The sequence below is a fragment of the Musa acuminata genome, chromosome BXJ3-6 (genome assembly GCF_036884655.1).
Source record: "Musa acuminata AAA Group cultivar baxijiao chromosome BXJ3-6, Cavendish_Baxijiao_AAA, whole genome shotgun sequence".
NCBI lineage: Eukaryota > Viridiplantae > Streptophyta > Magnoliopsida > Zingiberales > Musaceae > Musa > Musa acuminata.
The window spans coordinates 13,111,576-13,128,963 of NC_088354.1; the positions used below are offsets into that span (position 1 = coordinate 13,111,576).

The 17,388-nt window shown below is 43.8% G+C and overlaps 4 protein-coding genes across 9 annotated transcripts in view; all 4 read left to right on the top strand.

Moving 5' to 3' along the window:
• The window catches only part of LOC135584203 (DExH-box ATP-dependent RNA helicase DExH7, chloroplastic-like), a 44,136-nt gene extending 41,621 nt beyond the window's left edge, over positions 1-2,515 (top strand). For 5 of the 6 annotated variants that reach the window (XR_010497585.1, XM_065156219.1, XM_065156220.1 and 2 more), the window contains one exon: positions 2,045-2,515. The gene's annotated coding sequence lies outside the window, so the exon portion shown is untranslated. Of the gene's footprint in view, positions 1-788; positions 978-2,044 lie in introns of all 6 variants that reach the window. The other variant, XR_010497581.1, reaches the window with a different exon arrangement.
• Positions 2,516-3,285: 770 nt separating this feature from the next.
• On the top strand, positions 3,286-5,526 carry LOC135640575 (GRAS family protein RAM1-like). Its single transcript, XM_065155167.1, has 2 exons — positions 3,286-3,414; positions 3,498-5,526. Exon 2 carries the CDS (start codon positions 3,979-3,981, stop codon positions 5,317-5,319), a length of 1,341 nt encoding a protein of 446 aa, XP_065011239.1. The 5' UTR covers positions 3,286-3,414; positions 3,498-3,978; the 3' UTR covers positions 5,320-5,526.
• A 5,344-nt stretch (positions 5,527-10,870) lies between these two features.
• On the top strand, positions 10,871-14,284 carry LOC135641203 (FHA domain-containing protein PS1-like). The gene is made up of 6 exons (XM_065156400.1): positions 10,871-11,186; positions 11,261-11,448; positions 11,528-12,658; positions 12,770-12,923; positions 13,005-13,330; positions 13,402-14,284. Exons 1-6 carry the CDS (start codon positions 10,871-10,873, stop codon positions 13,657-13,659), a joined length of 2,373 nt encoding a protein of 790 aa, XP_065012472.1. The 3' UTR covers positions 13,660-14,284.
• Positions 14,285-14,393: 109 nt separating this feature from the next.
• On the top strand, positions 14,394-16,365 carry LOC103988094 (fructose-bisphosphate aldolase, chloroplastic). The gene is made up of 6 exons (XM_009406615.3): positions 14,394-14,732; positions 14,820-15,089; positions 15,186-15,295; positions 15,372-15,462; positions 15,582-15,851; positions 15,941-16,365. Exons 1-6 carry the CDS (start codon positions 14,583-14,585, stop codon positions 16,217-16,219), a joined length of 1,170 nt encoding a protein of 389 aa, XP_009404890.2. The 5' UTR covers positions 14,394-14,582; the 3' UTR covers positions 16,220-16,365.
• The last annotated feature ends 1,023 nt before the right edge of the window (positions 16,366-17,388 follow it).

Sequence of the window (17,388 nt, forward strand, 5' to 3'; positions counted from 1 at the left end):
GATGCCATTCTAAATAGGGGAAAAGATTGATTTTCTCAAGTGTGATGCAAAAGGATCTTTACTCCTCACTTCTTTTCTCTTCCTTACTTTCCGTCTCACATGCCCTCTCTCACTCGTTCTCAGTCCCTTTAAATCTCCCCCGAATCTCTCTGAACCTTCTACCACAAGAACAAACAAGAATATCTATAGAGGGCTATATACTCAAGATTAAGATCCAAGTCCAAAACCTGGTTCGATTTCTTTTCAAATTAAGAAAAATCTAAACATAATCTCTAATATAATTTCATGCGACGATGTTAAGGTTCATTCTCTCTTCCAACTTTAGTGTAGATCTCTTCCCTTTAGACCTCAAGCCTTGATTTTTGTACATTTCCGCTTGATCAGTTTGAATGTAGGCTAGATCCACTCATATCTAGGCCTCAATCCTTGAAGATCTGGCCTAGATATATGTTTTGATTTAATTTATTGTTTTTAGATTTAAATCACTTTTATCATTATCAATGTTGATTGTATATGCCAAGAAAAGATGAGAAAGAATCCTAAATTAGGTTTTTTTTGGTGGCCAATTTTTTTGGCTATATATTATTTGTGTATTTTGTTGGTATGCTGTTATTTAACAAATCCATGTTGTTCCAAGCCGGGACCAGTATAGGCCCAATAAATGAAATTGAATTCGTTGCTCTCAACAACAGATAAAATGATATCTTTCACCTACCATGGTGGAGCTATGTTTCCATTAATAAGAGATTATCTAGCCATCATGTCTGATGACTTGCAACAACTTGCAGGTCCTTTTGCTCCCAACACTTGAACAATCACCAAGTATTCTTGATAAGATCCTTAGATTCAGAGTTGGTTCTTCTGAAGAACACAAGTTTATTGCTTCCATAGCTTCCAACTGAATGGTATTATAGAATCATCCAAGATATGAAAGTAGATCACCAATCTCTCCGAAATCTTCTGAGAAGGAAACCATGGTAATTTTAACAGCCTAGCAGCCAGCATATGTACTTCAGAGATCTTATTCAACTTGATGTGAATATGATCCTTATCTATAGGGTTCCCTGATCTTAAGCCCTGTTGTATATTTTGTTCATTTGGCACTATTGGGTATGTTTGTTCAGTGGCTTGTAGTAATCCTAATTACTAAAAATGCTTGTTAGATGTACTGGTTTTTTTTTCTGTACTTGTAGAGTTGACTTTCTTTTGCTTTAAGAAGTTGTATATATCGGCAAGTGGCAAAAATATGCAATGTAAAGGATATTGGAGTTAAATTTTGATAATTTCATCACAAAGACTGCATTATTCAGCTTCTTTGGTGTTTAATGTGTCAATGCTTGGTATGGTCCAATAGACCTGGGTCATACCTGTGGTGTTGTGTTTCATGTTAATGATTCAATATTTAATAATATTCTAGAATCTAGACATTTAAAGTCATTTTGGAATGGTGTAACTTCTTGGTTTCATGCGGTTGCAAGGGAAGTTAGTTTGCATTTTGTCAGTCAATAGCCAATATTTTCAATTTTGCATTCATGAATAGCAACATGTACAATTGTGGGACAGGTATAGGTTGTCAGGAAGCTTGTTTCTTTTTTGATGGTTCAAGATGCACAGGAAATATAGACCTTACCCTCATAATGAATTTGGTCTCTAACTCGCTGTAGTTGATGCCTTTATTGTAATAATAGTAGTATCTTGGTCTGGAACTTTAGCCATGGACTCGGTCCATGCTAGAAGAAGAAAAGAATTTTGCTCGACTTGTCATCTTTGGCAATCTAGGATTTAATCACCATTGTCCACATTTTCTGTGACCAAATTTCTACTTGTTCTTTTGCCACATCTGGTTATTTGAATGTCCTTAAGAACTACACATTCCGATGAAATACTTTTGAGGCTTAATACTACTTTCATTGCTTTGTTGCTTGAAGCTCAATATAATCTCCTTGTAAGGGAGATTGGGAGAGTTCATGTTGATTAGCTGTAGTACATCCTACATTGTAATATGGTTTTCTTTACTTTATTGAACACTAAGCAACCTATGCAGGTTTCTGAGGGACATTCCTGGTAAAAGTGGGCATGCCAATACTGGCATCGGATGATAAACAAGTGGTGGAACAATGAAACCTGGGCAAGACTAAGGAACTTGACTCAGGCTACTCATTTCAACGGCTAGAGTTCAAGATCAAACATATTACACAGCTAACAATCTAAAGAAGCTAGCTCCCTTGGCTTTCTTGGCAAGCTTATTATGGAAGACATCCGGATTATATGGTGAACAACTTCGACATGTGGCCTAGTTCAACATTTGCCATAGAACAGGCTCTCTTATTACACATGTAGAACCTGTGCTATTCGATACATTTTCTCCTATTAAGTTGAACCTTGGCTGTGCGTCTTTCTCAAGTTCTGAAAACTGCTATAAATTGTTGGTTAGCACAATTTGTGGATTACTAACCACAACAAATGCTTGAACTACTATTCACAATATAGATTTTCAGTTGAATTTTCTGGCTCAGCATTCGCATGCCTTTTGTGCTATCTTTTCACCCTCCAATGTCAGATAAAAGAGGGTTGCAGTAAAACCATACTGTATCTTGTAGTTACTGGTCCCTGGGGTTTTATGGATTCAGAATCATGTTTTCTCTAGAAAATATAATATGGCAGATTTTATAAAAGAAAAAGATGTTTAATCGTTCAAGATCCATGTTATGATATGAAATTGAATGCAATGTTAGGACATGTATGTTGATATTATTTTAATTGTATATGTACATTTGGTATGAGGTTCAAGCATGAAGCATAGAGAAAGTATAGGTTGTTGAGTTAGTAGAATTAACATCAAATGTATGAAGTGCATGAGATGGTTAAAATAGATTAAAAGAAATTGTTGAGAGGAGACAGGACACATATGCTTGACAAATTATAATATAAGAAAGGTTAATTAGTATACATGGTGGGCACTGATGCTGCCTTCACCAAGCTAAGTACATGATAATTATGTGTCATCATTGGTAATGTTGGATAGTTTTTCTCTGTGTAATTCGATAGTCAGATCAGCAGCTAGTGGTCTCAATTTCCTCATTCTACTTTGGTCCATTGCTTTATTGTGGTTGTGAATCTATTGCTACAGCCTTCAATTATCAATGGTATATATAACCTTCGGTCTTGCAGTTGTAGTAGCCCCGCATCGAAAATTTCATGATCAAGGACACATGTCTCCCAGATGCAACACATGATACAGGGAAGCATCAGAGCCATGTTGGTCTCATGCCTGGCACACATCATCATCATCATCATCATCATCGATCTCATTTCTGCTTCCCACTCCATGACCGGAAGAGCTGTCCCAGCAGAGTGACATCCCTTGATCAAGTCTACCAACATTCATTCTAATTTATTGTCTTAATTTGATAGGTATAGATAGAATTACAAGAGTCAAAAAAATAGTTAAGATCCTCTCCCATTTGCAGCTGACCAAACCTCCTTTTTGTTGTCAGGTTGGAAAAGGTCGGCAGCCGAGACCGAGAGGGGATCTGCTTCCAGGAAACGGGACAAGACGACAAGCCGTGTCAAACCAAAGTGATGATTCCGCGCTGCTTCGCCACCTCTCTCCCCTTTGTCGACTGTCGCATGGCATCTTTTGAACCGTTCCATTCTTTCCACCCGCAATTCCTCCGACCCACCGTGGAGAAAAAGAAAAGATGGCTGCCAACAGCAGAGAATGAAGCAGCCCACCGTCTCGACCTGGGAATCCGAGACACGATAACTCCGACTCCACGAAAACCAAAAAGGATAATGACATGAGAAGAAGAAGATACCTCTTCCTCCTCCTCCTCCTCCTCCTCTCCTCTGCCGTCAAACGAGACGCACACCCCCACTCCCTTCTTCTCCCTTTCTCATTCGATCACACGCAACAGGTTCCCCATGAAACTCCCTCCCAACTTCTCCTAAAGCTTCGCCTTTTTCCCTCGAGATACGATGGAAGAGGAAGGCCAAGGCATCGGAGAGGAGCTCCTCAGCTTGGGCCTCGGCGTCGGCAGCACTCGGCGCTCTAATGCCGCCGTCGGGAAGAGGAAGGCGAAAGACGCGGAGGAGAGGAAGCTGTTGGGTTTGCTCCAGGCCAGAGAAGACATGCTGAGAGTAGACCCCAGGAGAAGCGGGCCGGAGGACAAGAGGGACCAGCGCTTGGTCCACCTGCTTCTCGCTGCCGCCGCCGCCGTCGACGCCGGTCGCGCCAGCGCCGCGATGGACGCCCTGGTCGAGCTGTACCGGCACGCTTCCCTGCACGGCGACCCGATGCAGCGAGTCATGGCCTACTTCGCCGACGGCCTGGCCGCCCGGATCCTGCCGGAAGCCTCCCCGCTCTACCAGTCCGTCATGGCGCCTCCGACTGCCGAAGAGGAATTCGCGGCCTTCACCGACCTCTACCGGGCTTCCCCTTACTTCCAGTTCGCTCATTTCACCGCCAACCAGACCATAATGGAGGCCTTCGAGGCGGAGCAGCAGCACAACGGCGGAAGACTCCACGTGATAGACTTCGACGTGTCCTACGGCTTCCAGTGGCCCTCCCTGATCCAATCCCTCTGCGATAAGGCCACGACGAGCAGCCCGATCTCCCTGCGCTTGACAGGGTTCGGCGGGAGCACCGAGGAGCTGGAGGAAACCGAGACGAGGCTCGTCGGTTTCTGCAAGGGCTGCAGCAATCTGGAGTTCGTGTTCCAAGGGCTTCTGAGAGGCTCGACCGCTAATGATCTCAAGATCGACAAGGACGCCACTCTCGCCGTGAACTTGGTCTTCTACCTGCAGACCCTGAAGAGCTCGTCGGAGATGCTTGCGACCTTGATGTCCATCCGCTCGCTGAATCCACGAGCCGTGGTGGTCTTGGTGGAGAAGGAAGACAGCCGAGGCCCTGCAAGCTTCTTGGCGAGGATGGTGGACTCTCTGAACTACTTCGCGGCCATGTTCCACTCGCTGCACGACTGCCTCCCCGCGGAGAGCACGGAGAGGCTGAGCATCGAGAAGAACCATCTGGGGAGAGAGATCAAGGCCGCCATGGGGAAGAGCTCGCACCAGGAGAAGGTGGGGGGTCCTACGTGGAAGGGGAGGATGGGGAGCGTTGGGTATCGAGGAATGAAGCTGAGTTCGAGGTCGGTGAGCCAGGCGAAGCTTCTGCTGAAGATTAGGAGCCATTTCTCGAGCATCGAGCATGTCAGCAACAGCGGGTTTGGGATCGCGGAGGGAGACGACGGGACGACGATATCTTTGTGCTGGCAAGACCGGAATCTAATCACCGTCTCTGCATGGCGATGCTCGAGGTGACGAAGTCGGCGCGGCAGCGAAAGCTCCTTCGGCCACGCGAGAGTTGGTGTTCTTGATGGCATCCGTACTTTTGTATGCAAATGTCACTGCATTCTTTGGTTGTTTTCTTTTCCTATGAATCTCGATACATTCACATCCAGCTTTTCTTTCTCATATCAATACACCCATACTAATAAAATTGAAGTCTTAAAAAGATATTCTCTTCCATATTATGCGTCAATTTTATATATATAAATATATATATATATATATATATTTTATTTATTTATTTATTTATTAGGATCACTTGTTTCAGAAGCTTTGATCTTTACCAATTAGGCAAAAAAAGATTAATCATTATAACGTAATGGAATGAATCCTTCTGATCGATAAAATTGAAACATATAATATATTATTTATCAGTCTAATCCTAAACCTAAGCTAAGATCGAAATTGAAAAAGGTTTTTTGATCCCTCTAACGCTCTAGTTAATCCCGAGATCAATTTTTATGGATCTATATTTTCAATTTCAGCACCTCTCTTTGAGGGTATGTATTTTATATCTAATATTGGAGAAATAAAATATTTCTATGAAGATTCTATAGGGAATGTGATTTATAATCATCCTAAACGACCTTTTGGACTCCTATCCGTATGGATAAGTCTATGGTAAGTCGTATGAGTATTTTTCTCCTTACGAATCTTATGTTGCGCTTAGCATGATAGGCGATGGCTATCTATCATGAGCTGAATTATATATAAATATATATATATATATATATATATTTTATTTTATTTATTTATTTATTAGAATCACTTGTTTCAGAAGCTTTGATCTTTATCGATTAGGCAAAAAAAGATTAATCATTATAATGTGATGGAATGAATCCTTCTGATCGTATATTATGTGTTGGGAGAAAATATCATTCATGTCCTTATCAACCTAATCATAAACCTAAACTAAGATCGAAATTAAAAAAGGCTTTCTGATCCCTCTGACGCTCTAGTTAATCTCGAGATCAATTTTTGTGAATTCATTTTCTCAATTTCAGCATCTCTCTTTGAGGATATGTATTTTATATCTGATATTAGAGAGATAAAATATATGAAGATTCTATAGGAAATATGATTTATAATCATCCTAAACGATCTTTTGGACTCCTATCTGCATGGGTAAGCATGTGGTAAATCTTACGAATCTTATGTTGCGCTTGCATGAGCTAATATCGTAGCATCACTTCACTACAGTAGTAGTGAATGTAAATACTTTGAATAATTCTTAGATGGCTGCTAAATAAAGACACTAGAAAGAAACAGAGGATAAGAGTGAGCCAAAGGACGTGGATAACTTCATCTCCTCCGAGACGCAAAATATTCCACATACTGATCCTACGCAATGCATGCAGGAAAATACAACGAAAAAGTTGTGCCACCTGACTTCCCCCAACCCCCACAGCATGCCGATCCAATTGCCAGATTCTGCCCTATCCAATCACCCACTCACACTGCTTCAAAGATGACTTGGGCAATGGCAACGCTGCTGAATAGTTCTTCTTCTAATCCACGCTCTGCACATGATGATAAAAAGCTTTGACTAGTTTCTGTGCTGACATCCATCCAACCCTCATTTACACGCCATCCGTATCCCATCAAGATCTGCTTCGGGGAGCAAAGTATGAACTAAAATAAGATGTCCTCGAAACATGTCGAGTGTTCCTTCCATACGGTACGAAGCAACCGAGGCGTTCTGATCATGACTTTTCCACCCGTTTCATTAAATGCAAGCCACGAATGGGGACGTAATGGGAGCGTCTCCGACGACCACCCCTCCTCGCACGACATGCCTCGATGCATCGCAGTCAATTCAAAGAAGCACAGCACGAGGCAGGAGCAAGTCGGATTCCACCTAACCGAGAAATCTGGATTTGGCATCTTCGCGAGCGCCCGCATCGCCAAGTGCTCGGAGAATCGCCTTGTCTCGCATCGCTCAGCCAGGAGGAGGCTTCTAGGAAAAGACGAAGGGCTGCCATCTTTGAATATGCTTCCCTTGTGTCATCCGAAGAGGGTAGAACAGTTACATTAACATGAGTGATTAGGCTTCTGGTGCAAGTCTCCTTTAGATTTCAAGATAATGCAGTCGCACGTCACACTCCCACTGACTCCACCCCACTGAGTTGAGCTTTCATCGGATGTGGAAGACGGTGATAGGGGCATCTTCCGAAGATCTCCTACTGCCGGCGAATCCTTAGTTTTCTGTGACACCAACGTGGATTTTTGACCCCGTCAAAGTAGCTGACCTGATATGATGATATAATATAATAATATAAGAATGAATGAACCCAAGTCTATCCTTGTGATGTTTTCCAGCCCTATATATATATATATATATATATATATATATATATATATATATATATATAGAGAGAGAGAGAGAGAGAGAGAGAGAGAGAGAGAGGATGGCAATGGAGATAAACTAATGATGATCAAGTCAGTGCCTTGTGTCTTGGGAGGTTTGATCGTCAATCTTGATGCATATATATATAATTATGGCAAGAAGTCAAGATTTTAAATGCTTGTTTGACACTAATTTCAAATATTACACTCGTCTGCTTCATATTATAACTATCTACGATGGTGGAGACTAGACTGGTCGAGTCATTGCATTTGGTATATTTTATATTAAAAATATAATAATAATAATAATAATAATAATAATAATAATAATAATAATAATGTATAAATAAATTTTCTTAAAAGATCTTCGGTTCTAATTTATTCTTTTTTTTCTAGTAAAGCATCTTTTTCTTTAATTCTCGCATAATATTTTTTATTTTATAAAAGATGATATTATCCTTGTCTCTATCCTGTTGATCATCGTCTCAATCTTATCATAGCTATTTCTATTCTATTATGCTCGTTGTCACCCTGAGGACCCGATCAAGTTTTGTTGCCCAAGCCATGGCTTCTATTGTGACCGATGAGTAGGGGAAGGAGGAACAAAGGCATCAATTATAATTGTGTCACCTACTCAATGATAATGAGAATCTTGTGATAGCAAAAGTGACAAGCAATGATAAAAAGTGAGGGTAGGGCAATGGCCGACGACCAATGGAGTGGAGGCATGGATAATATTTTTTATATAAAAATAAAAAATATTTTATGAAAATAAAGCATAAAAAATAATATACATGAGGAAAAAAAGGATAAAAACTTGAGATTTTTTTTAGAAAATTTGCCGAGTAACAAAATATAAAAGAATTTGACTAATAAGTTAGATCACGAGAAAGACATAATGTTATAGTTCATTCTCTTACTAATAAGAAGTAACCTTCCAACGAACGTAATGGGGGTAAAGATGAACTAATAGTTATTATTATTATTGTATATATATAAATTTTAAAATAACAAATATAAAATAGTTTATTCTCTTTCATTCTTATAATAAAAATCGATTTTCTTCAAAAAAAAGTGTAAAAATAAATTAAGTGCATTTCGATCTTTTTAAAGTTCACACTGTATATAACAATTAGGAAATCAAGTCGATCGAGGATCTAATTCTCGACTTTGTATAGATTCGGTTCGGATTTTATGACTTTGACTACAGCCGTAAGAAAAGAAATGTGAATTGGGCTTTAAGTGTATCATTGAAAATACAAATAAAGCAAGATAAAGTTTGACACTACTTTTTCGATTATTCAACTGTCTACCACTTTCTCTCTCTCTCTCTCTCTCTCTCTCTCTCTCTCTATATATATATATATATATATATATATATATATATAGAGAGAGAGAGAGAGAGAGAGAGAGAGAGAGAGAGAAGACTGAATTATTGCACACAAAGAAATGATTAGCTCTCTCTCTCTCTCTCTCTCTCTCTCTCTCTATGTTGTGCATAGTCCCAAACTCTTTTGCTATCACCAACACACAGAGAGAGAGAGAGCAATAATTCGGTCTTCTCTCTCTCTCTCTATATGTATATATATATATATATACATATAGAGAGAGAGAGAGAGAGAGAGAGAGAGAAGACTGAATTATTGCACACAAAGAAATCTTCAGCCTTCTCTCTCTCTCTCTTTCTCTCTCTCTATGCTGTGCATAGTCCCAAACTCTTTTGCTATCACTAACAGAGCTAATCATTTCTTTGTGTGCGATACTTCAGCCTTCTCTCTCTCTCTCTCTCTCTCTCTCTCCTCTATGTTGTGCTGAGTCTCAAACTCTTTTGCTATCACCCAACAGAGCTAATCATTTTTTATGTGCAATAATTCAGTCTTTTCTCTCTCTATCTCGCTATGTTGTCCAGAGTCCCAAACTCTTTTGCTATCACCAACTGAGCTAATCATTTTTGTGTGTGAAATAAGTCAGTCTTTTCTCTCTCTCTCTCTATCTCTTTATGTTGTGCCGAGGCCCAAACTCTCTTCTCTCTCTCTCTCTCTCTATGATGTGCTGAGTCCCAAACTATTTTGCTATCACCAACACGGCTAATAATTTCTTTGTATGCAATAATTCAATCTCGGACGTGTCGTGGGCAAATTGTGTTCGGATGTCTGTGCTTGATTGGTCTCAATAGTCCATAATGCTGCTGTCGTTGATTAGACAACATTACAGGTCTAGCCATCGAATTATCAAAGTAAAAAAAAATATAATATATTTGATGGTCTGGACATCTGATATGACCGGAAGACAGACTCGGATGCTCCGAGAATTAAAGTGCACTCGACTGCATGTTTTGCAGTTTATCTATATGAATAATCGATATCAAATGTATTTTTTGATCTCTCTCAAGCAATAATCGACAAGAGTACGACAATCTTAATAGACAGTACTGACTTCGATTCTCATGCTTAAGTTAATATTTTTATATTGAATTAACGAAGAGGAATCTTTTGTGAGATTTTTTTTCTTTCCATTTTTAGAATATTCCTGTACATGACATGGATCTTGATTGGATCTTACCGGACTGTCACGTGTCAATCTGGACTTATTAAAATCGAATTTAGATTTGAGACCTAATATGGATAGAAAACGTGTTTGGAAGAGGGAATTGGGAGAGCATAGATCCCGAGAAGTTATAATAGCGAATTGTACCTACCAAGGGATCAAGGCCCAGGCCCAGGACCAGGCCCAATCAAGGATGGTGGCTCTCGCACCCCAACTCGGGAACGTGGGGCCCGGGCCCATCAGGCCCAGACCCAATCAAGGATGGTGGTCTCGCACCCCAACTCGGGAACGTGGGGCCCATCCATCCTACACCTGCGCTTGACCTCTTCCTCTGTAGGGCCCGTCAGGCTACACGGTGCGGTAAGTACGTGTCGCTTACTTACCTGTTCTATGGTTTCATAGTGGGCCCCGGCGGTCACCGGACCCGCAGGCGAGCCCGGTGAAATTAGTGTTTTCCGATAAAATGAAATGCCATTTTGAAATTTGAAGAACAAAATTAAAATTCTGACCCACGTAGCCGTTGCAGACGCAGCCAACGGTCTTCTTCCTTCCTTTCATATCCCAATCTCATTTATATTTCCTTTTATATATATATAGAAACGAGTAAAACCCAAGAAAGAAAGAATCCCTAATGGAGGAGAGATTGGAATCGTCGGAGGAGGAGGAGGAGATCAAGATCGCTGTCCTCTCCGTACTCAAGAATGACACCATTCTTAAGCGCATCTTCCTCAACGTCTCCCCTCCTCCGTCGCCGCCGCCGACGACCGGCGACGACGCCGTCCGTCCCAGCCGTGGAGGACGAGAAGACGACGACGGGCAAGTGGTCCTCTTCGGTCGGCATCCGGATTGCCACGTCGTCGTCGACCACCCCAGCATCAGCCGCTTCCACGTCGCCGCCCGCCTAGTGCCCCTCCGACGGAAGCTTTCCGTCACCGATCTCTCCTCTGGTGCGTTCTCCTTCTGCAACCCCGGTCTTTTCTTCTCGTCGTTGTTCGTTGATTTGACTCGCTTTTGTATGCAGTTCATGGGACTTGGGTTTCGGGGACCAAGATCCCGCCCAACGTGGCCGTCGACATGGTGGATGGCGACACTCTGAGGCTCGGCGCCTCGACGAGGGTTTACAGGCTTGAATGGGTCTCATCGAGCCGCGCGCTTGAGATGGAGAACCTATTGGAGACACTGGCTGAGGGCAAGGAAGAAACAAATCAGGTTTTGCGATCTGTTCCTTCCTATTTGATTGGTTTCTTCGCTGTCCACACAACTGTTTGCTTAAGTCCCCATCTTGCAGGACGATTCTGGAGACTTGACGAGTAACACCAAGGATCCGTTGGCTGCCGTGATCCCTTCGGCACCGCCTTTGCTGGAATCTATCAATCTGTCGTCTCTGCCAGTGGAACAGGAGCAGCACAGCCCACTACCGGAAGCGGAGAACTCGTGCTTCTTTTCTCCAGTGCCGATGCTGGAATGTGATGCGCCTTTGATGCCAACCACCGTGGAGAATTCGAGTACTAAGGTTTCACCTGCTACTAAGCAACCATCCGAGAGGAGGGAGCATCTGAGCCCGGAAAGGTCCGAGGCGAGGAGCATGCCATCGAGCCTCTTGTCATTGAGGAGCAAATCAATGTCCGTTGGCTTCCTTCGGACCCTCACGGCAAGGAGAACGGAGAGACTTGGAGAAGCGAGAGCAGATACCGACGTCCAAGAAGGCACTGGAAAAGACAACTACACTGCCTGTGAACAAGCCAAGAGTGAGGGAAGACTATGCAGGGTATTATTCGACAATCTGGGTGAAAATGAGCCAGATCGAGAGGAATGTTTTGCTTCAGATAAGGAGAATGCGACTCCAATGTCAGGCTGCCAGAAGACCAAGAGGAGCTACAGAGTCCTGCAAAACTCTGCATGTGTCGCAGAACATTCTGATGCTGAGGCAAATACTGCTTGCTCTGCTGACAAGGAGAACTGGAAGCATGAAGTACTGAGTGACTTGAGGACTAGAAAACCCACCTCTGAGAGTTCCGTAAGCAGTAGCAAGGGAGATGTAACTTCTGGTTCAGATCACAAAATCTTGAAATCGATTACTTCTGCAGCGAACTTGAAGAAGATGTCGGATTCAAGCATCATCAGAGATTCTTCAGATGTGTCAGAAGAATTGCTCTACAGTGACGAAGTCAACCGGACACCAGAATCCTGTAAAGATATGAAATCAAGAAGAGTGGTAGGTGGAAATCTTGCGAAGGCCGGAGATAATGACGGTGCACTTCCTTCAGACAAGAAGGAATTCTCATTCAGTAGCCAAACTAGAACTGAGGAGGCGATTGCGAAGAAAAGAGTTGAAAGGATTCCATTTCAGCCTGTGCTAGAAAATTCCGCCTCGGAAAGCAAATCTTCTGCCTGTAACTGCGCCTCAATCAAAGATGATGTGAGTGTAAAGTGCGAATCCGATTGCTCTCCTGTAAGATTTTAGTAAGCGTTCTTAGTTCTTCCGTCGGTTTGTCAGTCAAGTGTTCGACCGAGTCCATTTTCCTCGCAGAGACGATCTATGGGCGCAGTGCTCCATAAAGCAGAAGCCAGGAAGATATGGAACGTCGTGGTCGACGCAGACTGTTTCCTAGATGAAGAATCAAGGAGGTCTTTGCATCTTCTTGAAGGCCTAAAAGGGACTCACCTCATCGTTCCAAGACTTGGTATGTCGGCTCCATTCCTCCCTTGTTCCAATGTAACATCTTTAAGCTGCTCAAGTTCCTCTGTTGCTCCCTACTTTTCAGTCATCAGGGAACTCGACTGCCTGAAGCGGCGCGAGAGCCTTTTCGGAAGTTCCACGAAGTTGTTGGCATCCAAAGCGCTGCAGTGGATAGAAAGGTGCATGGTGAAGACAAATTGGTGGATTCATGTTCAGAGCTCAGCTGAGACAATGACAGTGGCACCGGCTCCCCCTGTCTCATCTCGAACACTATCCCTACCCGAGATTGATTCCCCCAGTGCAGAGGACCACATCCTGGACTGTGCACTCTCGTTCAAGAAAGCCAAAAGAGATGGACAACTCGTCCTCTTATCCAACAGCATCACGCTAAAGATCAAAGCCATGGCAGAGGTGAATGGAGCTCCCTGTTCTCTCGAGCGAATGTTTTCCGCAGCTGAGACTCGGTTTTGCTCTGGTTGCAGGGGTTGCCATGCGAGACACCGAAGGAATTCCGTGAGAGCCTCGTGAATCCATTCTCGAAGAGGTTTCTCTGGCCGAACAGCAGTCCGAGGGGATCAACTTGGTGTTGCTCGGATGATGTAGGCATGTTCGAGAAATGTTTCCGCCACCAACATCATCCGCCTGTGAGAAAAGTCGGCAGAGCGGCTGAGGCCGTCAAAGGACTAAAGCTGATACTGCTCCATGGTTGCCACCAGCATGCACATATGAGCTCCAAGTAAAAGAAGGCATCAGTTTCCATATTTGGTAAGCGGCTTAACGGATCCAATTTCCTATCCATTACTTGGATTGGGCCCGGATCCGGTTAGGCATGACGCCATCTCGATGTCTTTCTGCTTCCTTTATAAGAATACACATTTGTATACTCTGTCTGTTTTTTTGTCACAGCAGTATCTCAAATTTTGCGAGTTACTTTTATGATCTGACACAAAATGAATTATATATATGGTATAATTAAGGACCAGTTTCTGCATGTGTTTCTACTTTCTTTGCAAGTTGGGCACTTGACAATGGCATAAAATTAAGTTCTGCTGCAGTGTGTTTGATGGTTCTAATGATTGATTCTGCACAACAAAATTGTGTTGGTGAGGATGAAATTGCATAGATAATTGTAAGTATTTGCTTGAGATTTGCATCTTCTTCATGGATCAGTACTCATCAAATCATTGCCACAAATCTGATACTGGTTCCCAATCAGTCTCTTTGGCTCTTCAAGGGGAAGAGAAGAAGGTAGGAAAACACTTAGAACAGTGGTGTTCTGCCACGGGAACAATGAGGACATCTCTGGGCCATTAGATTTCAGGAAATCGAAAGCTGATCAGTGACCATAGAATTTGTATGAACAGGAGAGCATGATAAGGTAGACCAAAAGCATGAGACTAAGAGACAAAGCAAATGCCTCCAAGAAAACAATGCAAGAACTAGAGGCGGCTGGTTAGCTACTGTAGCCTCTCTTATCACCCACTGCATCCACCATTCATATCCTAAAGCCAGTCTCCACCTCACAACTCCTATCCTATCCTCCCTCCATTTGCTCACCACCTTCATTTAAACTATACACACCATTCCCCTCAACCCTTCAAGAGAGAGAACTCTGTGTTCAGGGAGAGCTACCGCTCAGGGCCGACACCAGGTCACTCTACAGATGGCCTCAGCTACTCTCCTCAAGTCCTCTTTCCTACCCAAGAGGTCAGAATGGCACGCAGCTGGGCGCAAATCCTCCAACCCTCAACCGGTGGCAGTCTCCTTCACCGTCCGCGCCGGCGCCTACTCCGACGAGCTCGTCAAGACCGCGGTAACGCCACCTACTATGTTCTATGTTCGGTATTAAAATCAAGATTGAGCACCCTTCACGATCTGAAGTACCGAATGCTACATGCAGAAAACTATCGCGTCGCCAGGGAGGGGGATACTCGCCATGGATGAATCCAACGCCACCTGCGGCAAAAGACTCGCATCAATTGGGCTGGAGAACACAGAGGCAAACCGACAAGCTTACAGGACCCTCCTTGTCTCAGCTCCTGGTCTGGGCCAGTACATCTCTGGGGCAATCCTGTTCGAGGAAACTCTCTACCAGTCAACTACGGATGGTAAGAAGATGGTCGATGTTCTTGTTGAACAAAAGATAGCGCCAGGGATCAAAGTTGACAAGGTGAGCACTCGATCTTTGGCAACACGTATGGAATTGTCATATTGTTTTACTCACATCTAGGATTGTGTTCTACTTCCATCCTGTTTGTGTTATCAGGGTCTGGTGCCACTTACTGGCTCAAATGATGAATCATGGTGCCAAGGATTGGATGGCCTCGCGTCGCGATGTGCAGCATACTATCAACAGGGAGCTCGCTTTGCTAAATGGTAAGATACACTGTTGCATCCTGGAATTTAATTGTGTGCATGTTTGGAGGCCATGCTTATGTCCGGCTTGTTGCAGGCGTACAGTGGTCAGCATTCCAAACGGCCCATCAGCTCTCGCAGTGAAGGAAGCTGCTTGGGGTCTGGCTCGATACGCTGCCATTGCTCAAGTACATCTCCTTCACTTCCATTCTTTCATCATTATAGGATCAGTGAATACAATTCCTTTCAGTATGCGCACGCTACGAGCAGAAAGCAGCCTCGACTAATCTTCTCGTTTTGTTTGCAGGACAATGGCCTGGTTCCAATTGTGGAGCCTGAGATACTGCTCGACGGAGAGCACGGGATCGATAGGACGTTTGAGGTCGCACAGAAAGTTTGGGCTGAGGTCTTCTTTTACTTGGCCGAGAACAACGTCATGTTCGAAGGTATCCTCCTCAAGCCAAGCATGGTCACCCCCGGCGCCGAGTGCAAAGAGAAGGCCACACCGGAGCAGGTCGCCGACTACACCCTGAAGCTCCTGCACAGAAGAGTCCCATCTGCTGTTCCTGGCATTATGGTACGCAGCACCACCATGATCATCTTGTTCGCTTCTCTCATAGAGGTGATGATTGATGCCCATTCACCTGTAAATGTTTTTGCGAACAGTTCCTCTCCGGTGGACAGTCGGAAGTGGAGGCAACCCTGAACCTGAATGCCATGAACCAGAGCCCCAACCCATGGCACGTCTCCTTCTCTTACGCGAGAGCTCTGCAGAACACCTGCCTGAAGACATGGGGAGGAAGACCGGAGAACGTGAAGGCTGCGCAGGATGTGCTCCTAGTCCGGGCCAAGGCCAACTCGCTCGCTCAGCTCGGGAAGTACTCAGCCGAGGGCGAAGCTGCAGAAGCTAAAGAGGGGATGTACGTCAAGAACTACAGCTACTGAGAACCCAGCAAAGCATGATATCTTCTATATCTCTGTGGATTTTGATTACCGGTCTGTTCAAGGAAGACGACGATCGATGTAGTTGAATGTTTAAGCCTGCATAAGACTGCATTTGGTATTAAGTATCGATTGAATACAGCTTGTTAGCTGCGTCTGTTGCAAACTCTATTACATGCTACACAAGTATCAGTGGCTTTGACGTGAAGTGCGTCAAAAAGAACGACAAAACATGCGAACATTATGATTGATTGGTACGAGTTCCTCATCAATCGCAAAGGTATCCAAGGTTGCATTGCGATAATAATACACGTACACATATGCATGTCATGTTACGAGGTACATGTAACCAGGCTCACCGACCAACATTACTACGTGCACGGACCCATACTCACCGACCAAATCAGTGCTGCCATGCTCGTAAAGAAGTACAACATACGAACAATACAGGAGAGATGTGCGATCGAGTTTCCCGCCTTATCGCAACTCAACCGGCGGTTCCCGCCATCACAGCCAATCGCGAGAGGAGCTTCCAAAACAAATCAGTCACCGTCCATTCTTATATATAGGAATCCCGTGTGTCTCATCTTTGCCGTTCCCTCCTCGCGATCGTTTGAAAACGAGAAGAGGGCTTGCCATGGAGATGCGCGAGGAGAAGGGAGACATGGGAGGGTGGGAGACCCCCAAGCGAGGGGACTGCCGGATCCCGGCGGCGATCCGTTGCCCTCCGCCGCCGAGGAAGAAGAAGAGGTGTCCCACCGCCGCGGGGACCCTCGGGAAGCTGCGGGGTCCGCCCAGGAATGGTTACTTCCACCCGCCGGACCTTGAGGCTCTGTTCGCGCTGGCGCCGAGGAGAGAGGCTTGCGCTTGATAAGTCCGGAGAGGATGTAGTGAGTTAGGGTTTGTTTCGCTGTCAGGAGAAACCTTCACCTGTATGTATACTCCTTTTTCCTTTTGCTTGGTATTGGTAGGATAGTAGCAGCTAAGGTGTTTGTTGATTTCTCTGTTGCTATTGGGCTCTTCACTCATGGTTTGTTGCTCATTGATCTTCTTGTTCTGTATATACTGTTTCTTTGTTTGGACTTATCTGAAGCAAACTTTCTTATGTATCATCAAGCTAATTATTATTCTTAATTACTTACATTTAGTATTTCTATCTTTATATTTTTTTT

Coding starts and splice junctions, on each gene's coding strand:
- LOC135640575 (XM_065155167.1), top strand. CDS start 3,979: ATGGAAGAGGAAGGCCAAGGCATCGGAGAGGAGCTCCTCAGCTTGGGC.
- LOC135641203 (XM_065156400.1), top strand. CDS start 10,871: ATGGAGGAGAGATTGGAATCGTCGGAGGAGGAGGAGGAGATCAAGATC. Junction 11,449..11,527: donor GCAAGGAAGAAACAAATCAG/GTTTTGCGATCT, acceptor CCCATCTTGCAG/GACGATTCTGGAGACTTGAC. Junction 12,659..12,769: donor GCGCCTCAATCAAAGATGAT/GTGAGTGTAAAG, acceptor TTTTCCTCGCAG/AGACGATCTATGGGCGCAGT.
- LOC103988094 (XM_009406615.3), top strand. CDS start 14,583: ATGGCCTCAGCTACTCTCCTCAAGTCCTCTTTCCTACCCAAGAGGTCA. Junction 14,733..14,819: donor ACGAGCTCGTCAAGACCGCG/GTAACGCCACCT, acceptor TGCTACATGCAG/AAAACTATCGCGTCGCCAGG. Junction 15,090..15,185: donor CAGGGATCAAAGTTGACAAG/GTGAGCACTCGA, acceptor TTGTGTTATCAG/GGTCTGGTGCCACTTACTGG.